Raw genomic sequence first — 12,732 nt, forward strand, 5'->3', positions numbered from 1 at the left:
GCTTCAATCAACCCAGGCCATGTGATAGGACGGTCCTCGTGGCATTGGACCTATCGAAGGCATTCGACACGGTCAACCATGCCAAATTATTTGAGGACATCGCCAACACGTCCCTCCAGCCAGGCCTTAAACGTTGGGTCGCGAATTATCTGTGTGGCCGCCAGTCATTTGTGGAATTTAGGGATAAGAAGTCAAAACACCGTAGAGTGAAACAGGGAGTTCCCCAAGGTGGGGTGATATCTCTGGCACTATTTAACCTCTACCTATCCTCCATTCAACCCCCTCCAGACGGCATAGAGATCGTATCATATGCGGACGACTGTACGATCTTGGCATCAGGCCCTCCACCCATTGATGACATCTGCGATAGGTTGAACGTCTACCTCAACGAGCTTGCCTCATATTTCGCTGCAAGAAATCTGAAGATATCCGCCACCAAATCTTCAGCCACACTGTTCACCACAAATACGCGTGAGGTGAATTCTGAGCTGACTGTGATGGTCGATGGAGAATTAATTCCGACCATCAAGTGTCCCAAAATACTTGGCATCACATCTGACAGCTCCTACACTTTCTCCCCACATGCCACAGCAATCTGCAATAAAGTCAAAAGTAGAAACAAGGTCCTCAAGTCACTCGCTGGCAGCACTTGGGGTGCAGACAAAGAAACCTTGTTGACCACGTACAAAGCAATTGGCCGGTCTGTGGTAAGTTATGCAGCGCCAGTGTGGTCACGTCAGCTTTGTGACACGCAGTGGAATAATATTCAGATCTGTCAGAATGCCGCCCTCCGAACTGCGACGGGCTGCCTCCTTAGTTCTCATGTGGACCACCTCCACCAGGAGACAAAGATCCTACCAGTGCGAAGACATAACTACATGCTGTCTAAGCAATACCTTTTGGGCTGTTATCGCAGAAATCATCCAAATCATCATCTTGTGGATAGATACCCACCGCCCAGAAGCCTTAAGGTAGATCTACATGATCTAGAGCGTGAGGTCCAGCGCTACAAGAGAGAACCTCTAGATCAAGCGGCATATCAAGCGGGTCTGAACAACATTCATGCAGACACGGTAGCAGACGCGTTAACTGGCTACCGGGTGAATGTAGTCCTTGGAGAACGACCGCCACCCATTGCACCCGAAGAAATCGACCTCCCCCGGCAAACCAGAGTGATTCTGGCTCAATTACGTTCCGGCAGATGCAGCCGCCTCAATTCCCACAGAGCTAGGATTGATGCCGACGTGCAAGATGTATGTCCCGACTGTAACCAGGGACCGCATGATACACGTCACCTGTTTAACTGCCCGGCCAGACCCACTCGACTCAGACCCAGATCCCTGTGGACGCACCCCATCTTAGTCGCGGAGTTCCTGGGTCTTGACACTCAACAGAATCAAGCAGACGAAAGATAGTACACAATAAACTGCTACAACAACAACAACAACCAAGTCCAGAACGAAATGTTAAACTACAACCTAGACATCCTTGGTTTATGTGAAATACGATGGCCGAGATCCGGAAACTATGGATCTTCAAAGTGGCTACCACTTCATTTTTTAGGCAATGAAATCCACTAAATAAATGGGATCGGTCTTTTACTGTCGCCGAAAGCAAAGCGAGCTCTTCTATCACACATTGCTATATCTGAACGCATCATGACGGCAAGATTAAATTCGAAATTCCTCAAAATATCTATTGTACAATCCTGCGCGCCAACCGAACTCGACGACGTCGAATCAAAGGATTAATTCAATTCCCAATTCGACTCAGTGAAACGCTCTCTACTAAAAGAATGCCAAGGTGGGCAATAACAACAATAATCTACAGTGAATCATAGGAATACAAGGACTTGACGATACGAGGGATGGAAATGGCGGCGGGTTGGTTGATTTCTGCGCAAGAAACTGGTTCTTTATTGGAGGCACAAAATTCCCGTAATTAAATCGACCACGTACGTATCACCAAACCCTTTCTGGGTTCGCTGATGGATGTGAAAAATAGACGAGGAGCTGATATCGATAGTGATCACATGCCGTAGTGAAAAGGACTCAAACAAAAAGCAACAACCTCTTAAACCTAAAAGACCTCGAAAAAGCGGTCGAATACAAGGTAAAATTAACGGCGAAACTGCAAAAGAACAACCATACATGGGCTGATATAACAGCAGCATTTACGAAGACGGCTACCTCTATCATAGACATTGCTAGATGATCCAAAAAACCATGGATAAGCAACGAAATTATAGAGGAAGAAAGACATCCGAAACGACTACGTTACGCTCTGCGGGACTGAATATCGCGCCGCCGCCTCGCTGGCCAAACGCCTAGTTCGCAGAGATAAGCGAATATATTCTACTATGCTGGCAGAGTAAGCCGAAAATGTAGCAAATACTCGTATTGGAAACATGCGTGGTGTTTACGAGTCAATTAATCAAATCAGCGGCAACAATATAAGTACAACGACAAAAATAAAAGATGAGGACGGATCCGAATTAACAATACCCGAACAGCAATTAGACCGATGGCACGGGTTTTTCAGCTCCGAAGGATCAGCAACAGCAGACGTCGGAATCTCCGACCCTCCTTGTCGCCCTGTGCGCCGAAACCCACGCAGGGGTATATCTACAACCCCACCCATCTGCGAAGAAATTGAAGCCGTTCTGGTCTCACTGAAAAACGGCAAACCAGCCCTGATAACATACCTGCTGAACGGTATGGGGCACACCCCATAGCTCAAGCGATCACCCCAATCATAAGAGACGCCTCGGATACAAACTCTGCCCCCTCGGAATGGAAGAAGGGGATCATGGTCACAATCCCAAAGCAGGGTGACCTCGTCCAGTGTAAAAACTGGAGGGGATTATGTAGCTAAACGTAATAAATAAAATGGTGGCAAGTCGCAATCCACAGCGTATTTCGCCTGCACTCGGCACCATTTTGAGGAAGGAACAAATTCTAGTCGTCCCTCTTGTGCCGACTACATTAACTCCCTGCCTACAATCATTGAACAGTCTGCAGAACTTAATACACACCTATACCCTTTATTCATCGACTTCGAGCGTGCGTTTGACACAGTTTGGAGAACTTCAATGTGGAGCACGCTGTTGAATAAAGGCATCCCTGAAAAGATTCCTGGAATTCTAAATTTAACGATGTCCGTGTATCTGTCCGTTTGTCCGCAAGTTGTAATCACGCTAGTGTTTAAAATTTGAGATATTGAGCTGAAATTTTGCACAGACTTGCATTTCATCTATACGCAGGCGATTTCAAGGTAATTAGAGACAGTGGGCTTTAAGCCTCCCGAAATCCGACTCAAATATGGTTCATATCGGACCATATTAAGATATAGCTGTCATATAGACAGATCTGCTGATTTAGGGTCTTATGACCATAGAAGCTGCAATTATTATCCGATTTTGCTGAATTTTTAAATAGTGAGTTCATTTTAGCCTTCCGTCATCCCACGTCCAGATCAGATAATATTTAGATACAGCTGCCACATAGGCCGATCTGCCGACTGAGGGTCCTAGGCCGCAATTTTTATCCGCAGCATGTTGTCTGCCCCTCCTATAGGTGTGGGTGCCTTGACACCTGTAGTCGAGAGTAATGCTTTAAGCGCGTAACCAGTCGTCAGACTAACAAACGATATCAGCAGTGCATCCGGTAGGATTTTTCTAGATCATCGGTCCCAAGTGAAGCATCTAGTAATGAACGGGTTTTCGATCATGTGTTGAACTCTGAAGGGGGTCCACCCATACGGATTATGAGCTGCAAGTATAGAGGGGACATCTTAAAGCTGCACTTTGCGTCAGCGGAATGCATTGATACCGTCAAAAATCTCGTTGGAAGTATCCACACTGCTTGAGGCGCAAAGCTCGACTATGTGAGAGAGATCGACATCCCTCAGCTCACAAAGGCGACGGTCTTCATCAAGGATTAGGGCGGTGAATTTGCGACGGAACGCATGATGGAAGTCTTAAACAAGCAAAACCAAGAGTTGATCGTAGACAAATGGGAAGTTTTCCACAGGGAGGAGAAAGAGGAAGGAATTCTCCTTGTGGTGTGCATTGATGAATAACGCCTAACGGATAGGCGGCCGACGACGAGATTATCACCAACTCTGTCAATAATGGGAAGACTAGGATAAGTAAAGATCCTGATACGAAAATATTAGACGGTTCAGGGGCGAGAGAACCAACACAGCCTAACGAACAGGGTCCCGACGACGAAACCATCAACGACTTTCTTGAGATTAGGAAGACTAGAATGGATAAAGATCCTAATGGTGAAACATCAGGCGATGCAGTAACAGAGAACGCAAAGCCGACTAACGCACAGGAAACGACAATGAGACCATAACCTACTCCCAAGAAGCCCATTTACTCAAGATTTGGAAGACTAGTATAGGCAATGATCCTAATATTGGAACATCGGGCAGTGCAGGGACGGGAAACTCAATACAGTCTAGTATTTTGGCCTAATTGGCTTAGTATTGCAATGAATGAATAAATAAATAAAATAAATAAATAAAATAAAGAACAGGGAGTAGACGATGAGAGCATTACACACTCCCAAAAAGACCATATAATGGAGGACCAATGATTGCGGTCATCCAGATAAACCTTCGCCGGAGCGAGACTGCTACACACGCTCTGATGGACGAAATCAGCAAGGACAAGATTCATATTGCCTTAATTCAAAAGCAATGGACGGCCCGGAACTAAGTTTCGGGACTAAACCATTACAACTATGCCAACACTGGTACTCGGGACCGAGGACCTGCGTTATTTGTCATAAAAATTAAAATTATTTGTTTTCCCCAGAGTTGTCAACGTCGGATGCAACAATGATGACACAGGTGGAGCATACCTGGCATCAATTTATCTGCCTTTCGAGTCGGAACTGCAACGGTTGGCGAGGAAAGCAAAACAGATAGGAAATGAGGTACTAATAGAGTGCGATGCGAACTCTCAACCACATTTCGGGGGGTAGTACCAACATTAAAAAGCGGGCCAAGCCCTGGCAGAATTCTTGAATACTAACGACCGAATAACACTTAATATTGGTAACAACGCTACCTTTGTTAACAGGATTCGGGAGGAGGTTTTAGATGTGACAATATGTTTGGAAAATCTAATCGATAAGGTTCAGGATTGGAGGGTCTCCATAGACTGCTCCTTCTCTGACGCGTGATTTACTGACTGACTGACGAGCCCAAACGGCTAAAGCTAGAGTTATGAAATTTTGCACGAATGTTTGTCTTAGGCCGTAGACGCGGAATAAGACTGAGTTTGGCGATATTCGTTTGTTAAGGTACTAAATAGTACCAATATAGTATGAAAAGGTGCATGTTTGTGCAGAGTGAACGGAACGTACTTGGAGAATGGTTTTGGGCTCAAATTAAAGAGCGTATTGAAAAAATAAGGTGTGGTGAAAAACTTGCGGTGCAGTGGGAAAAATAGTTGTTGTTGTTGTTGTAGCAGTTTATTGTGTTCTATCTTTCGTCTGCTTGATTCTGTTGAGTGTCAAGACCTAGGAACTCCGCGACTAAGATGGGTTGCGTCCACAGGGATCTGGGTCTGAGTCGAGTGGGTCTGGCCGGGCAGTTAAAAAGGTGACGTGTATCGTGCGGTCCCTGGTTACAATCGGGACATACATCTTGCATGTCGGCATCAATCCTAGCTCTGTGGGATTTGAGGCGGCTGCATCTGCCGGAACGTAATTGAGCCAGAACTACTCTGGTTTGCCGGGGGAGGTCGATTTCTTCGGGTGCAATGGGTGGCGGTCGTTCTCCAAGGACTACATTCACCCGGTAGCCAATTAACGCGTCTGCTACCGTGTCTGCATGAATGTTGTTCAGACCCGCTTGATATGCTGCTTGATCTAGAGGTTCTCTCTTGTAGCGCTGAACCTCACGCTCCAGATCGTGTAGATCTACCTTAAGGTTTCTGGAAAAATAGTAATAGTTAAGTGCCGCAATTGGTGCTATTTGCTACTTTCTTTGTAAATTCTGCTATAGCTCTGAATTTGGGAACTTAGGTACACCATGGCAACCTCAATTGGATGACAGAAGAGTTTTTGTAAATTTGTACAACACACGCTTAGTACCGCAGGTACCATTTGGTACTTCCTTTACAGATCAAGGTAGGGGTCTAAAATTTGGCTAGGTACAACTAGGAAATATATGATGAGAGGCTAAATAATCTATTCACAATACGAATATTTTGGTCTCAAAATTGATACCATGTGGTACTTTCTTTACAGATGGAGCTAAAGGTCTGAAATCTAGCATGTACTAGGTACACTAAGGCAAAATATGTTAGGTGTCTAATGGTATCTCAGGTCTGACGTTTGGCATGTAGTTAGAACTAGGAAAAATATGATGGGTGACTAGGTTAGGTTGAAAAGAGGATACGTATATTCCTCCGCCCCACGCCACTATGGACATACAACTAAGCCAGTAATTGGCATGCTGTACGTTCGAATTACTAAAAAGTAACCTCGAAAAAGAAAATTAAAGCAGGAATTCAGTGCTGCTTACAGAATCCCTAATTGTTTTGTATTTTCGATAACCGCAACAGGCCTGATAAACGCGCTTTTTGTGGATCTAGAACCTTAAATCGTGAGATCGATCTATATATCAGCTATATCCAAACATATTCCGGCCTGCATCAAATTTGACACACATGTTGAGGCGTGTAATGTAACTCACAGTTTAAAATTTTACCGAAATTAATTAATGAATCTTCCAAATTTTGTAAAAATGTTTTCAAAATATGCAAAAGATATGCAAAATATGCTAAGGTTAGGTTAAGTCGAAAAGAGGGTGCAAATATTAATCTACCCCGTGCCACTACGGACCTACCCCTAAGACAGTAATCGGCTTGTTGTGCGCTCTAAATACTAAAAAGTAACATCGAAAAAGAAAATCTATGTAAGGAATTTGGTGCTACTTACAAAATCCTTAATTGTTTTTCATACCACGCCCCAAAGTTAGTTCATGTTCATGGTATTGTGTCCCCACCTAAGTACTGGTGTCTGTTGGCCGCGAAAGCCGGGCAATGACATAGAAAATGCTCCAACGTCTCACCATCTTACTCACATGCCGTACACATTCTATCACTTGCCGCACCGATTTTGCAAAAGTGAGCTTGCAGTCCTATGTGTCCTGTTATGATACCGAATGCTATGCTGACTTTCTTTCAGAAATAGCCCCGTCTTCTCACAATCCGGGTTTCCTCACAGAATTTCGCCGCCCTACCGACCGTTTCGCTATTCCACAGTGTTACATGCACGTTCGTAGCCCACGTCCTTAACTCGGACTGCGTCGACCCGAAAGGCTTCGCATTAACCAAGTTTATTGACAGCAGTCCTATGGCCTTGACTGTCAAATCGTCTGCTCTTTTATTCCTCCGGCACCCAAACGATGTGGATGGTGCTATCCTCAGGGAAGGCGTTAATCTCCTTCTTACACTCCAAGGCTGTTCGTGATGGCTAGTTAACTGTCCGGCCCAATGTGTCCTCTAGGTTTGGTCCATCCGTGTAGCATGAACTTCAGGTGGCAATACTAGGGTTCCGCCAATCCAAGACTGTGCCGCTGGGAGCAATGTCTAGCACGCGGCCTCAAGTGTCGTCTCAGGTATCCAATCGGAAACTCTTTCCATTCTTTCCAGCTTTCCAAACTTCGCCTCGCTTATACCGCATCACACTTAATCTGTATGTCTATGGGTCGGATATCTAGAATAGTCTCCAGTGCCCCAGTGGGCGTCGTCCTTGTCGCTCCGCCTATGCAAAGACAATATGTCGTCTGTTCCTGTAGAATTATCCTAACGTTGCACTTTTTCTCCATCGCTGTCCACCAAACTACTGAGGCATAAGAATGTATTGGTCCAATCGCGCTCCTGTAGAGCCACGGAACTATCCTCGGATTCAGACCCCATTACGAGCCTATGGCCTTCTACATAGTGCCAAACATCTGTGAGCTTTATCAGTACGCACCTGAATGTGACACTTCTAATTCAGTTTCCTGTCCAAGATCACACCTAAGTACTTGACCTTGTCAGATATTAAAATCGTTCTATTCAGGAAACGTTGTGTGTTAAATTGGCCCACCTTTGTTTTCCTCGTGTACAAGCAGATTTCGGTCTTTTCTGGGTTAACATTGAGACCCCTGGATCTAGACCAGGCGTGTTCCATCTACAAAACCCTTTCGGCCATTCTGCATAGCTGGTTCGGATCCTTGCCTCTTAGAAGTATTATAACATCGTATGCGTAGCAGGCGGGTTCAAATCATTCCTCAGTCAGCATCCATAATAATAATAATGCCCCTGTGACGTGCACTGTCCCACTTTCTCTCTTCTATTTATGTCATGGCACCCACAATTTATCCTCCTGTTCTTTAGCATATGGTTTATCTATTCTCTAAGGACCCGATCCATCCGTTACTGGTCCAAGGATTGGATCAGTTTGTCGGTCATTGTTAAAAGCCCTCAATGCATACCGCCAGTGTGTACGTATTGGCATCGAAGGATTCTTCTATTTTATGCACAACCTCGTGCAGGGCAGTCTCCACCGACCTTCCCTGACATAGTTCGCTGGATGTCTTGCTCTTTATCATGGTGTCCACAATACGTTCCATGGTTTGGAGTAGAAAGGACGTAAGGCGTATGGGTCTGTAGGCCTTTCGTATCGCATAACTCGCCTTGCCGGGCTTGGGTATTAACACCACGCTTGCCTCCTGCCAGGCTTTCTGAGTATATGAAAGTCCTAAGCACCCTGTGAAAATATTGGCCAGATGAGGCGCCAGATAGTCTGCCTCTTTCTGTAGTAACGACGGAAATATTCCATCAGGTCCGGGTGATTTAAATAGTTTGAAACTCCTCAAGGATTCCTCCACCATAAATTGCGTAATTATAAACCTTTGATCAACGTCATTATTTCAAGATTTCGGTCTCCGTGCGTCCCGCCGTATGCTACGGAAAATAGGTTTCCATCAAAAGCCTCAACATGTCCTCCGTTGTCTCTGCTCTCACTCCCATGTCGTCTACTAAAGTTTCAGTTTGGACATGGGTTTTTGAGAGAAACTTTTTATCTTGGCGGCGGCATTAACGCTATCGATCTGTTCGCAGAAAAGCTTCCAGGAGGCACGTTTTGCCGCTCTGGTAAGCTTATTGTATTCCTTGAGTCGTGTGTAATACACATCCCAAAAAACTTTCGCTTTTTTAAGACGTGCTCTGTTAAGTCTGCGTACCTCTTTCACAATTTTGCGAATCTCCCCGGTCACACAGGGTTTTTCTTGGGCTGATTTCCTTTCCCGAAGAGGACAACTGTCTTCGAAGGACCCCACCTGTTGAAATTTTCGCCAATGTCTTCTATGCTTGGACAATCTAAATTATCCTCCTCCTCCTATCCCAACTGAGTAACCTTCCGAATTTTGTCCAGTTGGTTTTCACCTTATTCCGGAAGAGTGTAGTGAAAGAGTGTTTCATGGAGACCCTCCAATCCTGAACCGAACATATCGTCACATCTAATACCTCCTTCCCAATCGTATTAACAAAGGTAGCGGTGTTTCCAATATTAAGTGTTATCAGGTCGTTAGTATTCAGGAACTCTGCAGGGTCTTGACCCCGCTTATTAGTGTTGGTTCTACCCCACGAAATGTGGTAAAAGTTCGCATCGCACCCTATTAGTACCTCGTTTCCTGTCTGATTTGCTTTCCGGAGGTGTCGGAGAGTCGAAATGCAGATAAAGTAATGCCAGATATTCTCCACCGTCTCTCTGTCTCACCACTGTTCCATCCGATGTTGACAACTCTGGGGAAAATATATAATTCGCAAATAGCGCAGGTCCTCGGCCGAGTATCTGTGTTAGCATAGAATAATTGATAGTTGATATGGTTCAGTCCAGAAACTTTGTTCCGGGTCGTCCATTAATTAAGGCAATATGAATCTTGCCCTTGCTGATTTTCTCCATCAGAGCGTGTGTAGCAGTCCCGCTCCGAATGTCCGAATCTTCCAAATCTTAAGTAAATGGGCTTCTTGGGAATAGGTGATGGTACCACCATCGACTCCCTGTTCGTTAGGCTGCCTAATTTTTCAGTATTAGGATATTTAGGATATCCGTCGACGGTCCCCTGTGGATGTAGTAGAGATAAGAGGAAATATATGGTTTCAACTCCCCTGTACAACCGAGCAGATAAAAAAAATGGAGAAAGTTGAAAACCACAACTTTGAGATAGTCAGAAACTTTATCTACCTCGTCACCACCGTAACAGAAACGAATGATACCAGTTTTGAGATAAAGGGAAGAATAATACTGGCAAACAGATGCTACTTTGGATTAAAGGCACTATTACACGGCGTGTAGTTGTCTTATGACATGTCAAATTAAGCACTTGTAGAGTTGTACATGTCGTGTGATACAAACGAAACTAACGTATGAAAATCACTTTTCAAAATAGCACATTTAATTTTTTTGGATTAGAGCGTGCTCTATTCCTTCGAACAAAAACATAAAGAATTCAACTATTTTTGTTGTCAGTCAAATGAAAGCAACCCGAAATTAAACTGTTTTTATAAATTTGTGATTTAACCATCTTTCTCACAACTTTAACAATAAAAAATCAGCTTTAGTTAAAAGAATGAATCGTATGTAAATTGACAATTTTGACAAACATTTTCAATTACATGTAAATACAAAAATTTACATTTCATAAGACATCTAAATGCAGTGTAATAGCGCCTTAAGTAAGTAGTTTAGAAACAAGACCACCTTTCGACAGACGAAGATTACACTACACAAGACACTGATACTACCCGTGTTGTTATATGGTTCTGAGGCATGGGAACTTGTGAAAGCAGATGAGGCAGTGCTGGAAGTATTTGAGAGAAAGATTCTTCGTAAAGTATATGGACCAGTTTGCGTTAATGGAAAATAAAGGCGTCGTATGAACCACGATCTGTATGACGACGATAGCATAGTTACACGTATCAATATACAACGGCTGCGTTGGCTAGGTCATGTTGCCAGAATGGATGAAGAAGCTCCAGCAAAGAAGTCTTTTGAAGGCAAATACGGTGGTACACGAAAACCGGGTAACCTATGCACGTATTAACCAGAAAGGCTTTGGTTAAATCAAAAATAAATCAACCCAAAATAATATAATTATAAAATATCTATTCCATAAAGTTTAAGCATAGCTTAAAACAAAATTACATTTATACTTACAATCTACCACATTCGTTACATGGAATCTTCTTCTCTGGCATTGGCATATGCTTCAATTTAATATGAGTATCAAGTTGTGCTTGTCTAACATACGTCTTATCACACTTGTCGCAGGCATATTTCCTATCCACATGCAAAAGAATGTGTGCTTGCAAACTTCGCTTGTTGGGATATCTCTTTCCGCAGTATGAACATTTGTAGCAATCAGGATCTATATGACATTTAACGTGGTCTACCAAAAAACGGCGATAGAAGAATTTGGTGTCGCAGCAAACTACATAACCACGTTCATTGTGATCTTTGCTGAAATGGTGGATAAGCAAAGCAAACGTCTCAAAAGATTCATTGCATTTATCGCAGATAATTTTATAATTCTCCCTGAGAAAATCATCATACTCTGCCATTATATTTTTTTTCGCTTTCTTGTCATCACAAGTCTCATCTCCCTCCAAGGGAGGGCTAGTTTCCGCAACATAATTGCTTTGCTCAAGATCTGTAGTGTCGTTTTCGCTTTCATAATTTTTGCCAATACTGCTGTTATCATCGTGATCAGTCTCTAGTATTGTGGTTTCTTGGTCTGTTGTGGAAGTTTCAATCTCACATTCTGTCAAAGAGTCATTTACAAAATATTCTACAATTTTTTCATCCTCCAACGGATCACAATCCGATTTTATTTCACACAACAATATATTTGTTTGTGCTTCTTGTATTCGTGTAAAAAATTTATGGAATCCATTTAATTCATTCCAACAATTCATGCAAAGACACGACGGTGTTATATTTGGCTCCTGCAAATAAAGTCGAAAATTAGGTCCCCACTATGTCGTCGTTGTGGAAATTATTAACAATAGCCCATAAATGTTGATCCACCAATTGTCTTATGTTCCATTCAAACCACTCAACGGAATCTTCCCGTATGTAGTTGGAATCCGTATTTAAGCACAGCAAGCACTCCATGTGAAGATACTGTTATTCCAATGTCGCTGAGAAAATAACTAATAAAATAAATATGTTTACAGGGATGTCTACATTTATTACAACACAAAACGTCTACAAATGTCAAAATGCATAAGCCAGGATGCACTTATTAGGTGAGGACATGCGAACAGCTGAGTAATTTTTTTTTTTTCATTATTGTTTGGTTTTTGCAATAACTTTAAATGTAAAATGATTATTAACATAGATGTGATTGTCTTCTTAAACCGATGTTTTATTTCATCAGATATTCAACACATAATGGCTGGTTATATGTTTGTTTTTTACAGTTTAAAACACATACTTCTCGCGATTACTTTCTTAAAGCACTACAAAAATCTCAACCTCTTAATAATAGCTGTGTTTGGAAACTCAAAAATTTTTGCAAATTTTTATTGGAAGTCGTTCGCGTACTTTATTTGGCAGCAGAAGAGAGCGCGAGAGAAGCCAAATTTTGACAGTTAGAAAATGGAGAACCTGCAAATTTCTACTGTACCATTTTTTGCCAGCAGAAATTTGCAACTTGAAC

The 12,732-nt window shown here is 43.0% G+C and overlaps 1 protein-coding gene across 1 annotated transcript in view; it reads right to left on the reverse strand.

Annotated features, from left to right (window-relative positions):
• The window catches only part of LOC131995978 (zinc finger protein 558-like), a 30,705-nt gene extending 18,474 nt beyond the window's left edge, over positions 1–12,231 (reverse strand). Inside the window, exons 1-2 of the mRNA XM_059365342.1 lie at positions 12,075–12,231; positions 11,229–12,016 (exon numbers count right to left, since the gene is read on the reverse strand). Coding sequence (XP_059221325.1) covers positions 11,229–12,016; positions 12,075–12,185 — 899 coding nt within the window. The 5' untranslated portion in view covers positions 12,186–12,231. The remainder of the gene's footprint in view (positions 1–11,228; positions 12,017–12,074) is intronic.
• Between the last annotated feature and the right edge of the window lie 501 nt (positions 12,232–12,732).

Source organism: Stomoxys calcitrans, chromosome 3 (assembly GCF_963082655.1).
Source record: "Stomoxys calcitrans chromosome 3, idStoCalc2.1, whole genome shotgun sequence".
Lineage (NCBI taxonomy): Eukaryota > Metazoa > Arthropoda > Insecta > Diptera > Muscidae > Stomoxys > Stomoxys calcitrans.